The sequence below is a fragment of the Setaria italica genome, chromosome VI, assembly GCF_000263155.2.
Source record: "Setaria italica strain Yugu1 chromosome VI, Setaria_italica_v2.0, whole genome shotgun sequence".
In the NCBI taxonomy this organism is placed as follows: Eukaryota; Viridiplantae; Streptophyta; class Magnoliopsida; order Poales; family Poaceae; genus Setaria; species Setaria italica.
In genome coordinates, this window is record NC_028455.1 from 30,267,328 (window position 1) to 30,291,908 (window position 24,581).

General features: G+C 45.9%; 1 protein-coding gene and 1 pseudogene across 1 annotated transcript; one reads left to right on the forward strand and one right to left on the reverse strand.

The window, feature by feature from the left end:
- The first annotated feature begins 2,765 nt into the window (after positions 1 to 2,765).
- Positions 2,766 to 4,453, forward strand: LOC101761537 (aspartic proteinase nepenthesin-1). Its single transcript, XM_004973600.3, has one exon. The coding sequence runs from the start codon at positions 2,927 to 2,929 to the stop codon at positions 4,244 to 4,246; it is 1,320 nt and encodes a 439-aa protein (XP_004973657.1). The 5' UTR covers positions 2,766 to 2,926; the 3' UTR covers positions 4,247 to 4,453.
- A 15,879-nt stretch (positions 4,454 to 20,332) lies between these two features.
- Positions 20,333 to 22,473, reverse strand: LOC101761937 (annotated as a pseudogene).
- Between the last annotated feature and the right edge of the window lie 2,108 nt (positions 22,474 to 24,581).

The following is a 24,581-nucleotide window of genomic DNA, read 5'->3' on the forward strand; positions in this document are numbered from 1 at the left end:
ACAGTGTCGAGGAGCTTCTTAACCATGGCGGAGTCGTCAAGTGTTGTGCCGAGGTTGACGTACTTTGCCGCCATGCCACTAATTTTGCCGGCGTAGTCATCCGATGGCTCCCCCTCCTTCATGCGCAGCAAGTCGAATTCGCCTTTCAAGGTTGAAAGATGAGCGGCCTTGACACGGTCGGCTCCGACAAACCTCATCTTGAGGCTGTCCCAAAGCTCTTTCGCCGTCTTCTTTTGTGACACCTGCAAGAGAATGTCCTCCGGTAGCGCTTGAAGAAGTTGTGCCCTCGCCGTCTTGTCCTTCCGTGCGTCCGCCACCTCGCCTTCCGCCAGATTCACGGCCTCCCAAAGGCCCTGAGCATCAAGGATGGCCTCCACCTTGATCGCCCACGCGGTGTAGTTCGTCGATGAGAGCAGCGGGTACGCGAGCGAGACACCGCTACTTCCCCCGGCACTGTGCGGAACAATCGCCATGGAGTCGAGGTAGTAGCGCAGGATCTTGGGCATACACGGCTCTGGTACCAATTGTTGGAACTAGCTCTAAGATCACTCACACTCACACATAGACGCAAGGAGGAAGATGAACAGTAGTTTCCGGCGACGAACGCCACGGCCGCCGAACGACCTGTATCTTGGCCTGCTATTCAACTCAAAATGGACTCAAACCAACTGACACACAAGGATTACATAGCCATTTAAAGGCCCCTCAGCGAACACGGCGCGCACGTACGCACTCCCCTGGCGACCCGGCCTTCTCTGCACTCTGAGCCACAAAAACTCCTCCGCGAGAACCGGTCTTCAGCTTCGCTCACAAGCCAAGTTGCGTTCCCCTCTGCTACTGACGCCACGGCCAACGGCTTGACCATCCCTGCAACTGCAACTCCTGCAGAATTACCAGCATGCGCCGCACGCCATGCTGGACTCGACTCCGAACGCAAATACGAGCACGCACACGCGCGCTATCCGGCTGAACCTACTACGATACCTAGAACGTGGCCACACCGCCGTCCTGCCCTGACACGAACTCAACACTGGACGCGAACACGAGCACCAACTCGTGCCCCCAAACAAGCATGACGCACACACGTCATGACTGAACACACATATGTGCTAAGTCAAGATTAGTGCTACCCCCCCCCCCCCCCCCCCCCCCCCCCCCGGCATTCACAAGGATAAGCTGGCCGCCAGTACCCAACAGTTTGGCTTTCTAGCGGTCAAAACTATCAATCAACGGTTTGTAATCGATCACTCGAAGCTTGTGGGGGAGAGAGGCAAGCCAAGATATGCCCGGGGAAAGGTGCAAACTGTGCAGCCCAGAATGGATGCCATGCTCGTAGCTTCAGCTAGCGGCAAATGCATTGGAACAAAAGTGGATTTGTGGAAGTTGATAGCAAGGCCGGTGGCGGCAGAGAAGTCGTCCAAAATGGATTTAAGAACTCGCATTGATCTGGTGTCCCCTCTGGTAATGATCAAGGTATCATCGGCGTATTGCAAAACGGGGCAAGGGAGTGACTGGTCAATTGGGTAGCACAGCTCACTTCTGGCCGAGGCACATTTTAATTATTAGACGTTGAAGAACGTCGGCCACCACGATGAATAGGTAAGGGGAGATGGGATCCCCCTGTCGAAGCCCACGGCGACAGGTGATCCAGCACCCAGGAACTCCGTTTAGCATGACAGATGTTCGACCACTTGACAAAATCTTCCCAATCCAACCACACTACCGATGTTACATTTCTTACAAACGAATTGGGATTAATTTTAAAACTTTGCATGCTTCTACAACATCACCTCCTCTCTACATGCGTGAGTTTTGTTTGGAACATTTCAAAACTTCCAGACAAGCGTGAATTGGGGCCCATCAAAGTGCCCCTGCAAGAGGAATATCGTTTGTTCGTTATCCATATCTGACAGATACAGATATGTTGCCGCATCAAGGCATTACCAACTGGACAGCAGCCGCTCAGCGATCAAAAATATGCGGGGGTGTTCGGGAGACGGCGGGTAAACTTTAGCCCCTATCATATCGGATGTTTGACACTAATTATGAGTATTAAACATAGTCTAATCATAAAACTAATTGCACAACTCCTAGGCTAAATCGCGAGACGAATCTATTAAGCCTAATTAGTCCATGATTTGATAATGTGGTGCTACAGTAACTATTCTCTAATGATGGATTAATTAGGTTTAATAGGTTCGTCTCGCAATTTAGCTTAGGGATTCTGCTATTAGTTTTGTAATTAGCTCATGTTTAGTCCTTCTAATTAGCATCGAACATCCGATGTGATAGGGCTTTAGCCCTTGCTATCCAAACGCATATTGCTATCTAAGTGGTGCCTGTTGGCCGAATGTTTATTTGCCATTCCGCATATTGTTAGTGGCAATTAGGTTTAGCTTCATTGTTTGCTCTTCGATCGGAGAAGGGATGCATCGTAATAACCAGTATCGTTTACGGTGCAAATAATCTTCCACGAACCAGTATTGTTTCATAAGCTACCTTTTGGTCATTATCCTTAGCTTTTCTCTCTCTGTATACTGCCCTACACTGTGTCTGAGATAGGTGGCTGATAATGTGTATTCCACTACTGTAGTCGTGAATAATGACAGCAGGTCATTCTTCGTCTCTGGTTTCCTCCACAATGAATCCAACATCGCCACTAATGGAGTAGGGTTTGATGGCCTGATGAAAGTAGGGCCTCTATAAAGCGGAGCAACATCTGACGCTTCCAGCACCAGTGACTCCTATAAAATGCCACGCACTCTATCGCTACGAGCACATCAACAATATAACACATCGCCTTCGTGCGCATAGGCGTGGAAGCGCATCAATACACAGATTAACAAATGGATCGTACTCGCAAGTTACAACTCCCATACCTGTAGTCCGTTGTTGATTAAACTAGCTGCGGCGATCCAAGACATACATGGCGCCGTCTACTTTCGTCTTGCTCTTCGCTCTCCTCCTGGCCTCTTTGGCAGCTACGTCGGATGCCTCGTTTGACCTCCGCGCCGAGCTCAACCATCCCTATGCCGGCAGCCCGCTCTCAAACCACGAGATGCTCCGCGACGCCGCCATGGCGAGCAAGGCCCGGCGGCGCGCGTGGAACGACGCCGCTAGCGTGGCTATAGCGGCGGATCATGGCGCCATCTCCGACGCCGACGTGCTGGTCAGGCCGTTCGGCAGGTCGGAGCACACGCTGACCGTCGGCGTCGGCACCCCACCGCAGCCGCGCACGCTCCTCCTCGACACCGGCAGCGACCTCATCTGGACGCACTGCAAGCTCTTGGGTGGGAAGCACCGCGAGCCGCTCTACGACCCTGCCGGGTCGTCCTCCTTCGCCGCCGTCCCCTGCGACGGCAGGCTGTGCGAGACGGGCAGCTTCAACACCAAGAACTGCTCCAGCAACAAGTGCCTCTACACCTACGACTATGGGAGCGCCACGACCAGAGGCGAGCTCGCGTCCGAGACCTTCACGTTCGGCGAGCACCACAAGGTCTCGGTCTCCCTCGACTTCGGGTGCGGAAGGCTCACCTCCGGCAGCATCGACGGCGCCTCCGGCATCCTAGGGATCAGCCCGGACAAGTTATCCTTGGTGTCGCAGCTACAGATACCGAGGTTCTCCTACTGCCTCACTCCTTTCCTCGACCGCGATACAAGCCACATGTTCTTCGGGGCAATGGCCGACCTGTCCAAGTACAGGACCACAGGGCCTATCCAGACAACTTACTTAGTGAGGGACCCGAGTGGCAGAAACTACTACTATTACGTGCCCTTGATCGGCATCTCTGTTGGGACGAAGCGACTCAACGTGACGGCGTCGAGCTTCGCCATCGGGCTCGATGGCGGCGGCGGCACCTTTGTCGACTCAGGAGACACGACCGGCATGCTTCCGTCGGTGGCGATGGAGGCCCTTAAGGAGGCTCTGGCGGAGGCCGTGAAGCTACCAGTTCTGAATGGCACGGACCTTGGCTACGAGCTCTGCTTCCAGCTGCCGAAAGGCATGACTGTGGAGGCGGTGCAAGCGCCGCCGCTGGTGTACCACTTCGACGGTGGTGCCGCCATGGTGCTTCCGCGAGAGAACTTCTTCGTCGAGGCGAGCCCGGGGGAGATGTGCCTAGTCATCAGCTCGGGTGGTGCCCGAGGGGCTATCATCGGCAACTACCAGCAACAGAATATGCACGTCCTCTTCGACGTGCAGAACCACAAGTTCTCCTTTTCGCCCACACAATGTGATCAGATTTGAGCCGTGAAATATGAACCCCCACTTTGGATTGGAGTTGCATAGTGCAGAAATAGCAGACAAAATCAAGCTATTAGAGATGGCTCGTGCATTCCGAAGTCGAAGCCAGTGCAAAGGTCATAGTAGAATAAGTAGCATCTCTTGCAGATGGCGTGTACTTGTCATCCTTAAGGGATGCAAGTTAAAAAACTAATCCGACTTTTAGAGCAAGAGTCTCCCAAAAAATTCTTCCCAAAACTATGTATTAGAAGCTCTACTAAAAATTTCTTTCCCCAAAATCATATCATCCCACAGCGATCCCCAATCACTACTACATAACTGACTTTAGATCCCACTCCCTTTAGTCTCGGTTTAATTTCGGCCCGGGAGAAAAGTGGATGCGCCACGGTAGGCTGGAATGGGGCGCACACTCTCGGTTCTTTTTTTTGCAACCGGGACTACAGGCCACCCTTTAGTCTCAGTTAAAATGGCTAGTTTCCGGGCACCGACGGCGCCACCCTTTACCCCCGGTTGAAGCCACCAACCGGGACAAAAGATCCAACCTTTTGTCCCGGTTGGAGTTACCAACAAGGATAAACTGTTTACTCCTGGTTGGTAACACCAACCGGGACAAAATCTTATCTACACGAGCTCTTTCTTCCTCCTCCACTTCTCCAGCCTGAGCCACTCCACTCCACAAAGACAGAGAAGCTCATCCTCTCCATGGCGCCGAAGCAAGCCTAAGGGAGGTGCTGCTAAATTTTTTTTTCCTCATTTCCATGGGGATTTCACTCATCCAAAGTGTTGTGAAGGTTAGCTACTTCATACTCCGTTCATTTATTGTTGTTAAGCTTTGTTTTATACTTTAGAGAGGGAGAAAAGTGAGTTTGTTTGTTGTTAAGCATGTAGAGGATTTGTATTTATACATGTTGTTGACGCCAGATTTTGACACGTATGGGATCAGCATCAAGGGAGGAAAAGATTGGCTAATGTGGTGGATTAAAAGGTTACGATTGGGAATCGGCCTATTGGTGCTACAGTTGAGAATCGGCCGATTGGTGCTATAGTGTTTTGACGGATGAAGTTGGTGGAGATCGGCCGATTGGAAGACTGGAGCGATTGGGCCAATATGGGCTTAAAGTGGGTTAGAGAAAGAAGATAGAGGAAGTTTGGCCCGTGGGAGTATAATAACCAACTCCGATACGAGTTGTGTTTGTAAATATTCATTTTCGTTTAAAATTAGAGATAGATCCTAGTCGGTTAGGGAAACAGTTGTAACAGGCTATAAATAGCCATCTTTAGAGATTTGTAAACAACACATCAATCAATACAAACAATCTACTTTTTCATCATACTTTACTTTCAAGTCGGCGACTTCGCCAATACATCTTTTTCTTTCACGAGTTTGTACGGGTTGGCAGGACTGCATCGACACGATCTCCAGCCAATTCTGTAAGTTCCGTCTATCGAGTAATATCTAAGCTTTAACTTCGAGCGCATCGCTGTCGTTTCGTTTAGATTTATTCACCAGTTATCGATATTTACTAGAATCATAGGTTTTGTCTATTGTTCTAGTTTTATCACCAGTTATCCAGCTTGAGATTTGAACTGTTGGCTTTATTGTCATTATTCTTGTTTATCATTATACAACCAATTAGATCTATTTCAAGTGTTGCTTCGTAGCGTTGTTTAGTCTGCTCTAGTAGTTTCTTTACAATCATTGCGTGATTATCGTCTGTTCTATAGCCGGTCATCTTCATAGCAAATCGGCCGATTCGCTGATACGCTTTTCGAGACAGATCGGAATTTTAGCCGATCGAAACCCCTGGAATTTAACACGTTTCTTTCCTTATCAATCAACAGGTCAGATTGACTGGCACACCGTGCAAACCGCACCAGGACGATCACCCGAACAGGAGCTAAGCAGATTCTCCCAGGTCGTGTGTCCGACGCTGAAGGCCATCGGCCGATTTCTAGCGCCAACACACTTTTAGCACGCCCAGTGGAACCACCTCAACATCCAACATGTCAAAGACTGCCAAAATCTCCGAAGACAATGTCATCGAGGTTACAGAGGCAGATCTCAAGGACTACCAGAAAGAAGAATTGGCAAGACACCTAGAAGACTACAAGAAGGTATACCTGCAATCTTTCAGTCGTACCAGAAGCGGGGAGGCCATCAAGAAAGCTCCTCTTCCAACCCCCCGCCAGATCACCATCGTTGAGGACTTGGGCAAGATGTCCAACATGATTCAACAATCCGTTTACCAGGCTTTCATCGACCAATCCTCAGTGATGACCGACACGGTATACAATGCCATCATCAGTTCCCTGGTCACCGGAGTAGCTCAAGGATATCAGGGGCCAGCGTACGCCTCGTCTATTGTAACTCCAGTCAGAAGCTTACCAGGCACATCTCACTCGGCTCCTCAGCCGATACCGACACAACATGGAGGATACAAGACCTCAATGCCACCAAGATACAACGGCGCGCCATGCTTTCAAACGCAAGGGCCATCTCAGCCTGCTCAGCTTTCCTCTGTGCAAACTCTGCCCTCGAACTCAGTGCCTTGGGGGGCACCAGCAGCGGCAACTATTCTGGACCAATCGGCCGGTTATGGAGGCTCTCCGATCCAAGCACCGTTCCAATCGGCTATCCGGCTGACGGTCCAAAGTATCAGCTGGCCACGTCAGAAGTCGGCAGGGGGGCAGATGCTGCAAAAGCACTCAGAAGTGCGGCACCGATGATGCTGTATGATGGGACGGCAGATTTGCTACGCCACCAACTGTCAACTGCTCAGCCGGCCACGTTGCCACAAAATCTGCCGCATGCTTTGATCCATCACCCGGCCATCCCACCGCAGATCCATCAACATGTGCCGATCCCTCAACCAGTCGTTCATCAGCAGCAAGTGGATTGGACAGCAAGGATAGCAGAGGTGATTCAAGATCAATTCGGGTTGAAGCTGAAAGAACAGACCTATATGTATAAAACGCCGTACCCACCTACCTACGACTTATTGCCATTTCCCCATCGGTATAAAGTTTCCGACTTCACCAAGTTTTCAGGATTGGATGACACTTCAACTGTGGAACACGTCAACAGATTAATCATCCAGTGCAGAGAGGCCGCCACACAAGATGCTCTGCGGGTGCGTCTGTTCTCTTCGTCACTATCCGGGTCGGCTTTCCAGTGGTTCATTACGCTACCGCCCAATTCCATCGTTACTTGGGCCGACCTAGAAAAGTAGTTCCACAAATATTTCTACGCGGGAGTCCACGAGATGAAGTTCTCAGATTTGACCAGCCTCAGGCAGAGGAGTGATGAGCCAGTGACCAATTATGTGCAAAGGTTCAGAGAGGTTAGAAACAAATGCTACACCCCAGTCCTAACCGACGCGCAGCTGGCCGATATCACCTTCCAAGGTCTCCTGCCACACATCAAAGAGAAGTACGCTTCCCAGGAGTTTGAGAGCTTAAGTCAGATCATTCATCGATTGGCCGGTCAAGAAGTACGCCCTTTTGATCAGCGGAGAAATTTTCAGAAAAAGGTGGCATTACTTGGAGGGATCTGAATCTGAAGAGAAAGCGGAAATCGGCCTAGCAGAATGGGTCAAAGGGAAGAAGCCTATATCATGTCCTTTCGGGAAGAAAGAGCCAGAAGCGTTCGGTTTTGACACGTCCAAGGCTGACAAAATTTTCGACTTGCTTCTCCAAGAGGGGCAGATCAAGCTCTCACCTTACCATACCATTCCATCGGCCGAGCAACTCAAAAAGATGAAATACTACAAGTGGCACAACGCCACATCTGACGACACGAACAAGTGCAAAATCTTCCGTCAGCAGATACAGTCAGCCATTAAGCAAGGAAGACTCAAATTCGAAGTCCCGGCGAAGCCAGTAAAGCCGATGAAGATCGATCAGCATCCTTTCCCCACTAACATGGCTGACACGGGAAGGAACGCGCTTCAAAGCAAAGTGCTGACGTCGGAATCGGCCAAGAAACGTGGCGCTGTGGATCCCAGAAATCAGGCTACGGTTGAAGATGTCATAGGGAAGAGACGGGTCAAAGACGAGGGTGAAGGATCGGAGAGATCGCGTAGACCTATCACCTCCCAATTCTTGCTCAAAAAATATCAGCGGCAGCAGGAAAGTTTGAGGCACCGCGAAGAGATGACACGCCGACACGAAGATCATTGGCGATGCCCGTTCTTCATCCACTGCTGGGAAAATAACATCAGATTACCGTCAACTGATAATTGCCCTGAGTGTAGCGGTCCATATCTTGACAATCGCCCATTCAAGAGGTCACGCTCCAGAGACAGAGGATCAGAGCTGATCAGCAGAAACTGGCGCAAGCAAGAGGATCGACACCTTTTGGTGCGTGATCGGCTGGGGGGCAGAGTTGACCGGTACGATAGAGTGGACCAGTATGATCGGCGGGAGGGCAGGATTGACCAGCACAAGCGACTGGTGGGCAGAGCCAACGCACACGATCGGCTAGAAGAGATGGCCGACGCTAAGGTGTCAGATGAAAATCCCCTAGGGCGAGAACCAGACTGGGAGCACACCAAACCGCCGGCCAAACCGGTGAACCCCAGGTGGTGCCCCGATGGATTGACCAAATCTCAAAAACGAAGAATCCAACGTCTGCGCCAATGGGAACAACAAGAAGTAGAGCAGAGGTGGATGGTGGATAAGAAATATGACAGGTCTCGAGTCTAGCGCCCCAAAAGAAACAACAATAAGGAAGGCGACAACTAGGAATCGGCAGCTAATGTCAGCATGGTCTTCATCTTGCCGTTGGAGTTCATGGCTCCCGCCGATCGGGATGACACGACAAAGATGGAGGAGCAGACGGCGCAATTGGCTTTGGAGCCAATGACAGCCACTTTTGAGAAACTAGAAGATGCAAAATGACAACATCTCAAGACTCTGTTCCTCAAGGGACACGTCAATGGGCGACCTTTTACCAGGCTACTGGTAGATGGAGGCGCTGCAGTCAATATCATGCCGTATGCATGTTCCGGAAACTGGGCAAAAGCGATGAAGATCTGACCAAGACGGACATGATGCTCAAACACTTCGAAGGCAACGTGTCTCCCGCCCGTGGTGCACTCTGCATCGACCTCAGCATTGGCAATAAGACCCTTCCCACTACTTTCTTTATTATTAATAGCAAAGGGTCCTACAATATGTTGCTCGGTCGTGATTGGATACACACGAATTGCTGCGTCCCGTCTACAATGCACCAATGCCTCGTACAATGGGTCAACGACAATCGAGATAGTCACCGCCGATTCTACCTACAATGTTGCGGCGGCCGACGCACAACAGTGGAGCAGCGAATACGTCAAGTGCATATCCGGTAGAACTTGGGACACCGATTTCCTGAAAGTGACCGATTTTGACCTAAAGCCGATCCGAGCAGTCGGCTCTGAAGATTCAGATTAGATGGATCAGTTCGTCCGAGAAGATGGGAAGTTTAAGCATGGGTTTACGTCGGCCGATTCATTGGAGATGGTGGATTTAGGAGATAGTAGCAAGCCAAGGCTGACGTACATTAGTGCTAGCTTGGATCCCGAGTAAAAATGTAAATTGACAAGTTTATTAAAAGAATTTAAAGATTGTTTTGCTTGGGAATACCATGAGATGCGTGGTCTAGACCGGTCCATTATCGAACACCGGTTACCTATAAAACCAGGATATCGGCCGTATCAGCAGCCTGCACGACGATGCAACCCTAAAATTCTACCTGATATAAAGGCCGAGATTACAAGATTGATTGAAGCGAAATTTATTCGGCAGTGCCGTTACACCGAGTGGATCTCTAATATTGTACCCATATACAATAAAAATGGAAAGCTGCGCGTGTGCATTGACTTCACGAACCTTAATCAGGCTACGCCGATGGTTGGCTATCCAATGCCGATAGCCGATGTTTTGATAGATGCCACTGCAGGATATAAAGTCATCAGTTTCATGGACGGTAATGCTGGGTACAATCAAATATTAATGGCCGAAGAAGATATTTTGAACACGGCTTTCAGGTCCCGGGCCACCTCGATTTATTCGAGTGGGTAGTAATGACCTTTGGATTAAAAAACACCGGCACCACGTATCAACGAGCTATGAATTATATTTTTCACAAGCTTATTGGTGCGTTGGTGGAAATCTACATCGATGATGTGGTAGTCAAGTCAAAAGGACATCAGGAACATCTGGCCGATTTGCGAGAAGTGGTGGAGTGCATGAGGAAGCATGGTTTGAAAATGAACCCGAACAAGTATGCATTCGGTGTGTCGGCCGGACAATTCCTAGGATTCATGGTCCATGAGCGCGGGATAGAAGTCAACCGGAAGATCATAGCTGCCATCCATAAGGTTGTAGCCCCACAGAATAAAACTGAGCTACAGTCCCTAATTGGCAAAGTCAACTTCATCAGAAGATTTATATCCAATTTGTCCGGGCGTATTCACGATTTCACTCCTTTGTTGAAGCTGAAACCCGATCAGGAATTCGTGTGGGGAGAAGAACAGCAAAAAGCGTTGGAAGACATCAAGCAATATCTGGTTTCGCCACCTGTATTAGTCCCACCACAGGCTGATAAGCCCTCCAGACTATACTTATCGGCCGATGAACGGGCTATCGGATCGGCGCTAGTACAGGAGTTCGACGGAAAAGAACGGGTAATATATTATGTCAGCAGAAGACTCCTGGATGCCAAGACAAGGTATTCCGCGGTAGAGCGGTTGTGCCTGTGTCTGTATTTCTCATGTACCAAACTCAAGCACTACTTGTTGTCGGCAGAATGTATAGGCGTGTGCAAAGACGACGTAGTAAAGTACATGCTATCATTGCCAATTTTGAAAGGACGGATTGGAAAGTGGATCCTGGCTCTGTCAGAGTTTGACCTAAGGTATGAATTGGCCAAAGCTGTTAAAGGTCAAGTCATGGCCAATTTCGTAGCTCAGCATTGTGGACCGGAAGTTGCTGTCGTTGAACCAGTTCCATGGACTCTATACTTCGATGGCTCTTCATGTGGGGCTGGATCAGGAATCGGCATCGTTCTCATATCGCCTGAGGGGGCAAGTTATGATTTCTCTCTGCCGATAGAAGCATCCGCAACCAATAATCAGGCGGAATACTGAGCTGTCCTGAAGGGTATCCAATTGTTGAGAGAAATCAAAGCCGATGCTGTGGAAATTTTTGGGAATTCCATGCTCATCATAGATCAATTAACGAGGAGATCTGAATGCAAGGATGACGTCTTGAGGATTTACTATGAAGATTGCCTCCAACCTTTAAAAGAATTCAAGTCCGCGGTTATTGAGCATATTCCCAGAAATTACAATGAAGAGGCCAATAGGCTTGCCCAGCACGCGTTCGGATATCGGCCGATTCAAGGCGCCATGACTCTGGAACTCGTGGCTGACGATTGGCGAAAGGAGATCGCCGATTACTTGAAGGATCCATCTAGGAAAGTAGATCGGCGAGTGCGTTTTCAAGCCACAAAATATGTGCTACTCGAAGATGATTTGTTTTACCGAACAATTGATGGAGTTCTGCTCAAATGCCTAGGAACGGAAGAAGCGAAAGTCCTGATGGGAGAAATTCACGAAGGCGTGTGTGGAGCTCACCAATCGGATCACAAAATAAAGTAGATGATTAGAAATAATGGGTATTATTGGCCGACGATACTCGAAGACTGCTTTAAATATTATAAAGGGTGTCAAGATTGTCAGATGTTTGGCAACGTGCAGCGTGCACCAGCCTCGACTATGAACCCGATAATCAAGCCATGGCCATTCAGAGGTTGGGGAATAAACCTCATCGAACAGATTTATCCTCCATCAAGCAAGGGACACAATTCATATTAGTAGCCACTGATTATTTTACCAAGTGGGTGGAGGCAGTCCCATTGAAGGCCGTGACATCGGCCACTCTGGTCGATTTCGTAAGGGACCACATTGTTTATCATTTCAGTATCCATCAAACCATCACAACTGATCAAGGGATGATGTTCAGCTCAGGAGAGTTCAAGGAGTGCACCGCCGATATGGGAATTAAGTTGTTGAATTCTTCTCCGTATTATGCTCAAGCTAACGGTCAAGCCGAGTTGTCCAATAAGGGGATAATCAAGTTGATCAAGAGGAAGATAGAAGAACAACCTAAGAAGTGGCACCTATGTTTGACTGAGTCTTTATGGGCTTACAGGATGGCCTGCCACGGGGCCACTAAAATATCTCCTTATCAATTGGTATATGGTCACGAGGCAGTATTGCCTTGGGAATTAAGGACGGGGTCAAGACGCATATCGCTCCAAGATCAGTTGATGGTCGATGACTATTCCCTCCTCATGAAGGGAGAGCTCGACAATTTGGCAGGTTAGCAATTAAGGGCCCTGATCAGCATTGAAGAAAACAAGAAAAGGGTGGCCAGGTGGTACGATAAGAAGGTCAAGGTCAAACAATTCTCTCAAGAAGATTTGGTATGGAAGTTGGTGCTGCCGATAGGGTGTAAAGATCCTAAGTTCGGTAAATGGTCACCCACTTGGGAAGGGCCGTATAGAATCGGCCGATGCGCTCCGGGAAATGCGTATATACTAGAAACTATCGAAGGAGAGGAATTCACGAGAGCCTTGAACGGAAGATATCTGAAAAGATACTATCCTAGTATATGGGTGAATGCGTAATTGACGGTAGGGTGCATCAAGATGACATGGCCAACTCCTATTGGCTCTTGTTGGTATAGTCGATGTAAAGATAACATCGCCTTAAGGACGAAACATTCAACCAATTCGGCCGATTTATTATTCGGTACAAACGACAAAGTACATGGCCGACATGGTACAAGTCGCCCTTAGAACAAAAAGTACCAACACACCTATGGACCACGTTTTTTCTTAATCTCCCTCTCGATCCGACCTAATTCTATCAAAAGGTGGATGCTCTTTTTCTCTAGATCCTCCATGGTGGCTTCAACCTCGACTTGACGAGGAAGTCGGTGGCTCCTGTCAAGAGGAGGTTGGGAGGTCCCCGCTGCGGCATCCTCGAGGGCGACTGGGCGAGAGAGTGGGTGACTCCTTTCAGTAGGCGGCCGCCTAGAGCAGTTGGCATCCATATGGTCCAGGATCTTCTGAACGCCAGCGGGGATGTGATCTTTGAGTTCTTCGTGATGAGCCCTGATCAGATCTTTGTCCGCCTGCGACAACGGTTTGTCGGAATGCATGACTTCGATCGCTCGTTCCAGTTCAGGACTAAGGCGTCTCGGCTGGAAATCAACAAGCAACCGTTCATCGTCAGACCGGTTGAAATTTTAGGCGGAGGAACAAAGGAGGGTTTCGTACCTGATTGATGGAGAAGGAAGAAGAGGAAGAAGACATCTCCGCACCTAGTCTGAGGATATAGAAATCAAACTACTAGAGGAAAAGAGGATGGGTGATGTGAATGTCTTCGGAAATGATACGGGGCCTCATATTTATAGAAGGAAAAGGGCGAAGGGTTGGTAAGACGAGTCCCATCAGAGTAAAAGGGGCAATAAATGAAAAGCTGCTGCAAAGGATGGTTCAGGTTTGAATCCACACGCCAACGGCAGAAGGACATTAATGTTTTTATAGAACATTCAGTGCTTTTACAATTTACCCGAGAAGGGCATTAATGGCCGCAATCACTCGCTGCCTAACCTGATCGGCCGAGTCAAGAGTTCGCTGGTCGTCGTCGGCCGATCCAGGGACTTCTGGCATATGGTGATGGAGCTTGATTGCTTCATGGGCCAGGTTTTGTCTCTCTTGCTTGAACTCAGCGATGACAGAGGGGAGGTCTTGGAGTCTTTTCTCTTCAATGGCGATGGCTTTAGTCACCTGCTCCATCTCCTTGGCAAGCTCTGCCCTTCGACGTTTGAGGCGGTCTATGGCACCGACTATATCTGGGCGGGAGCTTTCAAGGAAACTGATTCGTTGATGCACCTCTTGAGCTCGATGTTTGTAGGAATCTTCCTCCTCGCGGGCTTTTGCCAGTTTGGCGCAATTGGCCATATGGCGCAAGGCTCTGAATACTGGAATCCGCATTGATTCAATGTATGCGACGGGCGCCAAAGCCTCTTCCGCCTCCTCTAGAACTCGACCTCTGATTTCACTAAGTTGCCGAATCGGCGAGGCGTCTTCCACTAATCGGCCGATGTTGTCTTAGAGGAGGGTCCGTATGCTCTCAAGCTTGGCACGGACGTCATCAGGGATCGAGCTCAGTGTGATTTGGCGCGAGGCAACCTCTTCGTCGTCAGAAAGTGCAACCGTGAAGGAAAAGAGACTATTGTTGTGAGTATCCTGCTCCTGCGAAAGAATGAAAATAACAATACAAATTAGCCGACGATAATGGGAAATCAGCCGATTTGGGTGACAGGTCTCTTACCTCTTTGAAGCGGATTTCTTCTGCTTGCGCTAGCGGGAGTGCTACCCTCGGCTCGGGAACTGGCGCGACCGGTTCATCAGAGGAGGAAGATTCGACGATTATTGGTGCCCTGCTCGGGCCGGCCTCCTGGAAAGGTACGAGAAGCGGGTTTTTATAAGCATGTAGATGGACAAATAAGGGTTATGTTAACAGATATATTATGAAAATACTTTCATCATATATAATTGTTTCAATGTATACTGATATATTTCTCTGATGTTTCTAGTCCGAGTGTTATTGGAATGTATGTCAATGTCCTCATAGATATAAGGGATCAGAGGATTTATTCAATAAGTTAAATCATGAGACAACAAAGGAGTAGTATATTGTCTTGTCGACACCAAGACCCTATTTGTTTGAGCTTTCTCCCAGCCAAAAGCCCAAACAAAAACTTATGCCAACTTCTCCACTAGGATTTTTTTAAAGCTACCCCTCCCCCGTACATTAGAAGCAACAAGAAGGTGGAAATGTGGAGGCCTTTTGAGATGTAGAAATGACTGTAGGTATGGCTATTGATTGTATTTGAATAAACAAAATCCTATACAATATAGATTTGATTCAACCAGCTGAATGAAATCACCGTGCAGAATCAAGCACCAAAATTCATCTAGACTACAAAAAAGGATATTGAATGACATCAAAGACTAATTGGGCAGAACCACCAAGTGTTCACAGCTTCTCGATTATCGGTTTCACACGGACTGATTGCAAGGGAATAAACATCGGAGGAGGAAGTCGTTGCTCCTTCAAATACTGCAGCATAGAATAAATATAATGATTGTCTGCTCATTCAGATGCACCTGTGGAAACTAAATGAAAGAAACAAAAACCAAAAAAAAACTGGAAGTTACTCTTTTGAGAAATTTTAGAGTGCTTGAAAAAAAATGAAAAATGAGAGCCGTCCATCCGGCGAAATCGAGCGGTGGAAACAAGGAAGTACCACGAAGTACCTAAAGAGAAGTACCAAGAAGTACAAATTTGGTGGGACCAGGTACCAAAAGTAGTGAGAAATTACTATGATGCCCTTTTAATTATGTGTAAGTCTATTTAATTCCTTTTTGGTAACCTGCAAGTACCACTAGTACTTTAAAAGCATTGTAACTTTTTAAGCTATTTCTCGATTAATATTCTCTGTGTATGTGTGTCTGTGTGTGTGGGAGCTGGGAGGGGGTTGCAGCTATAGTGGCGCTACAACAAGGATAAATGGTGTCTCATATTGAGAAAGCACCTAATACATGTAAGTCGGCTCTACAAAAATGTGACTCTATTTACAATGTTGTAAGCTTTTCTATACCTTATCTCATTCTAGTTCATGAGCATTAACTACGTCGCTGGCTCTCCAAGACCTAATGTGTGGCCATAAATATCACAAACAATACTAAAATGTGTCCAGTTACCTCTAGAAAATGTTTGAACTGTTTAGGATATCTACTCCAGACTCATTCTTTTAAAATGTATCAGACCTCCTCTAATCTTCTTGGAAGTGAATTGCATCAGTCCGATATGGGGATGTGTGATAATGGGATCAATCAGTCAGAGGGTTATTTCCAAACCGCAACCCTCGTATTTCTTTTAAAAGGTTCTAGTAATTAAATAATGTGACTTTAAGGTTTAGAGGATAAGATTGTCAGGAATTGACCAAGAAAGAACGGATTCTTCAGAAGGAAAGACCTGACAAAGATTTGTAAGGATCATACTGCCATAGTACAATATGCCTTCTTAGTGAAAATTGAAAATACAGAGGAATTCGCTGACAAGTTCTCATGGAAGAGCACCTTAATGCATTCCTTTCCTGTGTTTTCATCTTCCACTACGACTGCATCCATAAATTTCCCCATGGCAACAGTAACAGCAACATTATATTTCTTCTGTGAGGGCCTGCAAAGATTAGTCATACGACCATGGACTCCAGGAAGTAGATGCTTTAGATTTCTAACAGTTTCTGATAATCGAGCATCACGTTCACTTTCATGCTTGTCAGCTTTAAGCTCATGTAGTTGTACATCCATGTCATCCACCATCTGCTTCAATTTTTGATACCTAGATCTGAACAGAATTTGTTAAATAATATATAACGAATTAAAAATGATATTTCTATTGGAAAGGAAAAAAATTGTGCTAGAAGACTTAAAGAACCACCCAAATCAAAGGACATGGTAAAGACTTACGCTGAATATTGACATTCCGCTACAATTTGGTTAAGTTCCTCATGTAAGCGTTCGACGTCATCTTCATCCTTGGTGATTGAATGAAGAATATTGGTAAGTTTTGTGTGCAGTTCACTCTCTTGTGATAATATCTCATTATTATGGCTACACAATTGGTCTATATTCTCTTTTAAGTTATTTTTTGCTTCAACATCAGCTTTTAGTTTTTTTTCTATCACATCCTTCTGGTCTCTTATCTTTGCTGTCACCATTCCTGCATCATCTTTGCTGTAATGAAAGTAAAATGCAGTCAGAACCTCGGATAGGCTGAACATAGTAGAGGGAAGGAAAAACTCCTTACTCCCCTCAAGTATAGCCAAAGTCCGTATAATCACCCCAAAAAAACTATTTCTTGGTTCAGATTAACCTCTAAACTATATTATTTGGTTCAATTTATCTTTTTCTCCATGCACGTGTTGAGCCTTAAGTTAAAATTTTGCAAGATGATAGCAGACATCATAACACATGTTAGGCAAATACATCATGAATTTGCTATCATTATTTTGATAGGGTAGGATATTTAATAATAAATTAATCCTTGGTATACAAAATTATACAAAAAATCATGATAAAATCATAATATATATTTTTATGAAATATATTGTGCTGTCCACTAACACCCTGCAAAATTTTAAATTAAAATTCAACTTGTGTATTGAGAAACAAAAAAGACAAATTGTATTGGGTAAATTGAACCAAAAAATAGTTTAGGGGTTATTAGCACTTTGGCTATACTTAAGGGGATAATTTGGAATTTTTTCTAGAGGAAACAATTGAAGAAACTCTATATATAATAAATTTAAATTATGCTTTTTAGTCCCAAATTGGCAAAATAAACTTATTCAGAAAAGGTATGGAATAAAGGCCCATTAATATTTTCTATGCTTAACAAAAATGGGAATTTCATTTCGGCATGACACAGTAAAACCAAAATCATATCAGTAAAACGGTCGCACCCAGCTACGCACCATAGGGCACGCTCCTCCTGTACAGCCCTTACGACCAATAGAAGCTCCATTAAAATTTTTAAAATGCAATCCTGACCGTGCTTCCATAGCTCCCAGCATGCCACTAATATTATCAGAGTTCTTATGTTGCTTGTCCACTTCTTTGATTGTTAGACCCCACAAGCCTGAGAAAGTGGTTTGCCCTTGGTCAAGAACCAAATCTTTTAAGCCTGGCTTCTGAACTCATTTTTCCAGTTACACATATGAAGGTTAGGCTTTTTACATGAGTTGAAATTGAGGTGTCAATGTGTCATGGTGACATTGGGGGAGGAGTGGGGATGCGCATCACCTATTTCTATATATTTGGCATTTCATTAGGTGATTTGTTTCATGTCACTAAATTTCGATAAGAAACATTGTTGTGCATTCCGTGCAAATAGTGCATTCTGCATCTAACAAGATCGAGGCCCTATTTGTTTTATTATGCACATTGCTAAAATTTGCAAGCAGGGGGAGCAGAGTTACAATCCGGTTTAAATATAGGTAGGACCTACTTATTTGTTTCAGCTTGCAGATTATAACAACCTGCAAGCTGCAATCCATAAAAATAGGGCCTGAATCTTTTTACCAGTTGGTCACCAAGATTAAATAACTTGAAGTTTGGAAAGAAATCTTGAAATCCCCAAGATGCAAAATTTTCATATGGCTAGCGATCTTAAATTGCTGCTGGACAGCCAATGGGTTGGCATGCCATGAACTCAACCACCCAGAATACTGCCCACTTTGTGACCAAGCTGATGAGACAATACAACATTTCTTGACCTCCTGAATATTTTCTAGAGAGGCTTGATTCTCAGTGCGCTCATTAGTTGGTCTACAGCAGCTAGCTCTGAGCCAAGAGGATATTTCAAGGTTGGTGGCGCAGTGCTCGACATGCAGTCCCTAGACAGCAACAAAAGGGCTTGAATTCCTTATTTGTTTAGGTGGTTGTGGAAATACTGGAATGAATGTGTGTTTCAAGGTGCTCCTCCAAATATCCATTCCATTTACAGGGCATACATGATGAAGCCATATTTTGGTGTAAGACTGGCAATAAGGGGCTTAGTCTTATGGCCTTGATGCCTTTGCCATAGTGGCACTGGTCGTCGTTTACTCTCAGCTGTTGGCGAGATTAGTGTGCCAGTTAACTTTGTGGTAACGGCAGTTGTGTTGGTATGAGAGATTTTGCTACCTTATGGTGCAGTTCTGTTTTCTTTTTTATCTTGTTTTCAAAGCACACGCATGAGAACTGAAAGGACCGGGATGCACCACACGTAGAAAATTCTGCTGAGGAAATCAGCCAGCTGCACCAATAGTGCTACGTGATAAGGCAAACATAAATAAGCATGTCGTTTCCCTAAAACAAAGATATTAAAAATAATGGAAAGGTATAAATTCACACATAGTAATTTCATAAACTTCAAATATATAAAAAAATTGCATAAGGTACAAGTCATAAATAAATAGGGTGACTGTAAAAGTACAAGCCAATGCAGTTACCCACTAGTCCATTGTGCAAAAAATGAGACTGGGTCATTGCCCTATTATTCTTCAAAAAACATGAGGAACCAAATGCATTGTAGAATAAAGAAAACAAACAAAAATCCACAAAAACCTATACCTTAGTCCAACACCTGCCACAACATGAGGCGATAGAAGATCAAGAGGGAGCACCAATACAAGAAGGGGTCAAGAAGAAAATCCAGCAAGCTTGCTGCTGGATGAAATTTGGATTTTGCATTGTTTGCAATTTAAAATATTGCCTTTCGTCAACCTAGGCAGTATCCAACAGTTTTAAAACACTGGAATTTAAAAATTGACCTTCCATCCTAACTAGTGCCTCCCTTCCACTTCCTCTGTCCACCGAAATAAGGCTCCTTTTGTTTATTGCCTCCTACCTCCTTCATTCAATGGATCGAGGCAACTTGCAGTGTTAGGGTAATTAGTGAGAAATTGTTTGTTGTTTTCACTACTCCATTGGATTTTGTTGTATGTGAGTTCCTTTTTGCACGTCTCTAAATCTCGTATTACCCCCTGATATGAGAGCACGAAGAACCGGCTAGTAGCTCTCCCTCTAGTGGCTCTCAATGCTTTTAGGGTTCTTCTTACCTGATTACAACTTGATTACAATTGATGATGTGGCTAGGTATTTATAGCCGCCAAGCCTAAACACATAATCCTAACAAACTAACAACTTGATCATTGAAAAGCCTAACATGCCAATTATCTAATCTGTGGTATTGTTCACATCCTACAGTACGCCATACCCTTTTGCACAGTTGCACCTCTGGTGGGCCCACAACCGGCCCCACTACCATATCGGCCTCCGGTAAGCAGCAGAGATGAAGCGGTACGGGGGCAATTCAACTCCTTGGTGCACATGTTCCTCCCCGAATAATATACAGATGTTATGATGCCTAGATGAGACTAGATATTGAATCGCAATTGCTATAAGGTGTCTAGTGGCACTCACAGTCTCTGATACTCCTAAAGCTGGTCATCAGAAATTTGCAGTTTCCTACTTTTATCTTGGCCTTTCTCATTTAATTCCTCAACAGCTCTTGTGACATCAACCAGATCACTTTGCAGCTTTTGTATCTTTTCCACATGCGTTTTGTTATCATCCTTTTTCTCATCAATATGTTTGTAGCAGATTTCAATTTTTGATTTGAGCCAAGATATGTTCTCTTTCAATTGAAGAAGTTCAGGTTCCTGAAGAAAAGAGATACAACTACAATTCATATTCATCATAATGTTACCTGGCATGAAGTTAAAAGTCATTAGTACAATATAATATAAATTCAAGAGGACAAACCATGTTTCAGCTATTCATTCCTGGTACAGATTCTAAACTGCAAGAAACCAGCATCACTTAAAAACACAAAGCAAGAATAATACACTAGAAGTATACCAAATTCACCAATGTCATAATGAATGTGATTTTATAAGAGCACCAATTCATTGATAAAAATGGCAGAAATAGACACATGGAAAGAGCAAAGTTTTTAATCACTAAAACATGTAAGACAAATAAAAGTTATCCATATATTACTTAAGTTTTAAAAATCATATGAACATGTAGACTGTAGAGCACTGGAGGGAGATATGATGTTCTAATAACAATACGAAGGGAGAAAGGTGTGTATGTTGTGCATGCATGAAGTTTGAGCAGAAGACGTAACTGATATGCATGTGTGGTTTGGAGACCTAAAAGACCCCTGATGCAGCATGGAAAATATTACTATAAGTTATATTCGAGCAATAATCAGTTGTGTTGAAAACTTAATAGGCCATTCCAGTGAATTAAAAAATTGGAGTGCTTTGTTGGTGAGCTACAGATAACACATAAGGAATTTTCTGATAGAAATTTCTGATAGAAAAAAGGTGAAATGGAAATTGCTTATTACTTCTCATCAAGTTGATGCTTTTTATTGGCAATACTCCTCTCGCATAAGCTCACTTCCTTGAGAAATGAACTTTGCTCTTTCTTTTTTGCAGTTAGTTCATGTTCCAAGGATTGATTCTCTTCTTGCACTTGCTGAAGGGACTGCCTGTTCTCCACAAGTTCAGCTTCCAATTACTCTATGTCCATTTCAATGGTGTAAAGTTGCCACAGGTAATGCTGGGTCTTCAACAATTTCTGGGGAAAAGGCCAAGGAGTACAGAGCATTAATTTTAATGTGTTAATTATGAAATGCAGGCAACGGCCGATTTGTGAGAACAATGATGTACCAGGTCCTGCTGGAGGCGTATGTAATTCTCTACCTCAACTTTTTGTCCCTTCTTCTGCTTCCTGTCCATGACAATGGTCCTCTTTTCGTGATAGATGAGTGCCGACTTCTCCTCGGCCCTGGCTTTCTGCTCCTCGAGCTCATCATATTCCCTCTTGAGTTCATCGGAGCCAGAGATCTGCTCCAGGAGGGCCGTGAGCTCCTTTAAGGTTCTTGGAGGCAATGGACTCAACATCACCCTGCGGTGCAAATCATCATCAGACCCTATCATCAGTTAATTATTGAACCCTACGAACAGTATGAAGAGGATAACTAAATTATCAGGAAAACATAGACTTGGCTGACGAGGAAAATGATACGAGACCTGGAAGACGAGGAAGTTGCGGGCCTTGACGATAATGCCTAGGGATCTCAGCTTGGCATTGTAGTCTTCCCAGGTAACGAGGCGGCCGTCAATGCGATACTCACTGCCACCGGCGCCGGTGATGGTGCGGGTGAAGTGGAGCTCCTCCTGGTCGGGTTGTCTGTAGACGAGGCGGACGGAAGCCCTGCGGCGTTCGGCAGCCTCCTTGTCGCCGTCGTCGAGGGCGTAGATGAGGTCCTTGAGCCGCGCGCCGCGGAGGTGGGCGGACCGCACGCCCAACACGAAGCTGATGGCGTCGAGCAGGTTCGACTTGGCGGCGCCTTTGGGCCCGATGATGGCCGTGAACTCGGAGAAGGGCCCGTCTGTGTCCCCTTGTAGGACTTGAAGTTCTCCACCTCCAGCCGATGGATTCGGCCGACGCTGCCGCCGCCCCGGCCCCGGTTGCGGTTGGCGCTGATGTGCCCATCCGCCGCCGCCATCTACTCCCCTCCACCTTCAAGACGAGGCTAGGGTTTTGGTTCCTATACCGCCATATCTGGGGCGGGATTGTCAAAAGCATAAGAGAATCCTTATCCTACCAAATACATGAAGTTCCTAAATACGATGAAGTTCCCAAATAGTAAGATTTTTCTAACGTGTTCAGTATAAGATTTTTCTAACGCACATGTGCTAAGATTCAAGTAAGTTGAATCAACCCTTATTGGTAGTCCTTGAAACTTAGTTTTTATTTACTCTAAGCTCCCAAGATCTTTACAAGCTCATATCTTTTATGTTTTAACTTGTTTTTAGTGATTCTTGCGTTCATGAGATCGTATTATCAAGACTAAAGTTATTACTCTTTTAGTTATCTCAAAAATTGCATTAAAGGGTATATATAATGTGTAACAAGTCGCGCTTTTATTATAAAACCATATTTATCATTATAGGATATAGTGGATAGTATATACATATGGCCTTGGCCCATAAGTAAAGCATAGGCATACTTGCTAGTATATTACTATCATATTCATGGAATACGATTCACTTGAAAGATTTTCTTATTTTTCTTTATTCGTCAGGCTTTCGCCCATTGCGGAAAATTCCCCTGACCAATTCGAAACAAAAATAAAAAGGAATCGATAAAATAAATCCAAATTCCAGATTCCAGCGGGGATTCGACTTCCCCTGGGAGTAGCGTCCGGTGTAATTCCATCGATTTTTGGATTTCGTGACCCCTGTGCTTCTCTCATGGTTAGTCTACTATTCTAGCAAATTTTGTCAAAATTAGAGAAGTTTGATTCAAAATAAAAAATTAAAGCCATCAACATTTTGAAATGGGTGGAAATAAATTCTACAAAGGTCAAAATTAAAGTTTAATAGTTCAATTGTCACTAATAAACTTGGTTTTCATGGCATGCTTAAACCTAGCTTTTTGTACTCTTGTCTCATAAAGTCATATCCATAATAACAACATCAAATCCATTTTGCCAAAAAAAGTTATGGCTTGGTAAATCAATGTAAATGTAAAACATACTCCCTCTGGTCATAAAAAAATATCAACAATTAAGACTTTGATTACAAATTATTTTTATGAGATTGTATTGGATAATTAAAATACTAGTACGAGTAGATTCCTTTCTAACATATAGTTTCAAAAAAGGTGTTTGGTATGCTCGATAAATACGTTTTGTCCTAGAATTCTAAAAAAAGTGTGGCGTGGCTTTCAGATGTGCAGAACCACCGTACCATATGCTCCCCACGGGCCATGGTATCGACGAAGACAGCGAATGGATCCTGGCACGGCAAAGCATAGGGTTGGGGTCCGGGTCTCCACTCTCCATGCATTGACCGATGGAGGTTGATCTCAACTAAGGGTCCGTTGGGATCCCTCGCCTCGCCTCGCCTCGCCTCGCTGGGAAGAGCAAGGCAAGCTTCCAGGGACGTTTGCTTCCCTTGCTACTGCTAGCGTTTGCTTTGCAGCGCGGCTCGATGCGGCGGCCAGCAGAGCTCGATGGGGCCACGGTGAAGCTCTATAAGGCGGCCAGCAGGGCATGATTCGGCGGCCAGCGGGCTTGACGCGGCAGCGGGGAACTCGATTCGGCCGCGACAGAGCTTGATGCGCGGGCTCGATGCAGCAGCGATTCGGCCACGGCGGAGTCCGATGCGGCAGCCGGCGCGCTCGACACGACAGCGGGGACCTCGATTCGGCGGCCGGTGGGGCTCGACGAGGCAGCAGGGAGCTCAATTCGGACATGGCGGAGCTCGATTCGGCGGCAACGAGGTTCAATTTGTCCACTGCGAAGCTCGATTCGTGACGTTGTAGCTCGATTCAGCTGTGATGTACGTTGATTTGCCGACAACAAAGCTCAAATTGACGTGGCTCGGCGACTCACCCGAGCACACGACTGAGCAAGCGAAACTTGCCCGTGAAGGAGAACCCAATTGCCTGCGTGGGCAAGGAAATCCTTGCCTAGCCAGGCAAGCTTGCCGAGCAAAGCGAGCTTTTCACTCGCTACCAAACGCCTGGCCTTGCTCGGCAAGGCAAGACAAGCAGTCGGCAAGAATACCAAACGCGCCTTAAGATATTTCCATACCCTACTGGTGGGAAGCACAACGGCACAACGGCTGGGGGGTCCAGGCTTTG

What these genes read in the sequence shown, in the direction of transcription:
- LOC101761537 (XM_004973600.3), top strand. Translation starts at nt 2,927, where the DNA reads ATGGCGCCGTCTACTTTCGTCTTGCTCTTCGCTCTCCTCCTGGCCTCT.